Genomic DNA, 261 nt, shown 5'->3' with positions numbered 1-261 from the left:
CCAAGGACACCTCCCAGAGCACGGTCACGCTGCAGATGAACAGCCTCAGGGCTGACGACACGGCCACCTACTACTGCGCTAAAGGAGCTGGTGCTGGTGGTGCTGGTTGGGGTTATGGTGTGCCCGACCCCAACACAGTGTCCCAAATTCCTGCCCTGGCTTCCCAAACCTCTCTGGTCTTGCCCAGGCCTCTACAAGACTGCCCAGGACCGTAGAGACATGCCCACACCTCTATGCATGAAGATTTGGGGCTAACAGTCA

The 261-nt window shown here is 58.2% G+C and overlaps 1 gene segment (V, D, J or C); it reads left to right on the top strand.

Annotated features, from left to right (window-relative positions):
• LOC104467684 overlaps nucleotides 1-105 on the top strand; it is a gene marked incomplete at both ends in the record, with an annotated part of 313 nt that extends 208 nt beyond the window's left edge. Inside the window, 1 exon segment of the V gene segment in view lies at nucleotides 6-105. Coding sequence covers nucleotides 6-105 — 100 coding nt within the window.
• Between the last annotated feature and the right edge of the window lie 156 nt (nucleotides 106-261).

Source organism: Pterocles gutturalis, unplaced genomic scaffold (genome assembly GCF_000699245.1).
Source record: "Pterocles gutturalis isolate BGI_N339 unplaced genomic scaffold, ASM69924v1 scaffold33329, whole genome shotgun sequence".
NCBI lineage: Eukaryota > Metazoa > Chordata > Aves > Pterocliformes > Pteroclidae > Pterocles > Pterocles gutturalis.
The sequence above is the reverse complement of the archived record's forward strand: the minus strand, read 5'-3'. Positions and strand labels throughout refer to the sequence as shown.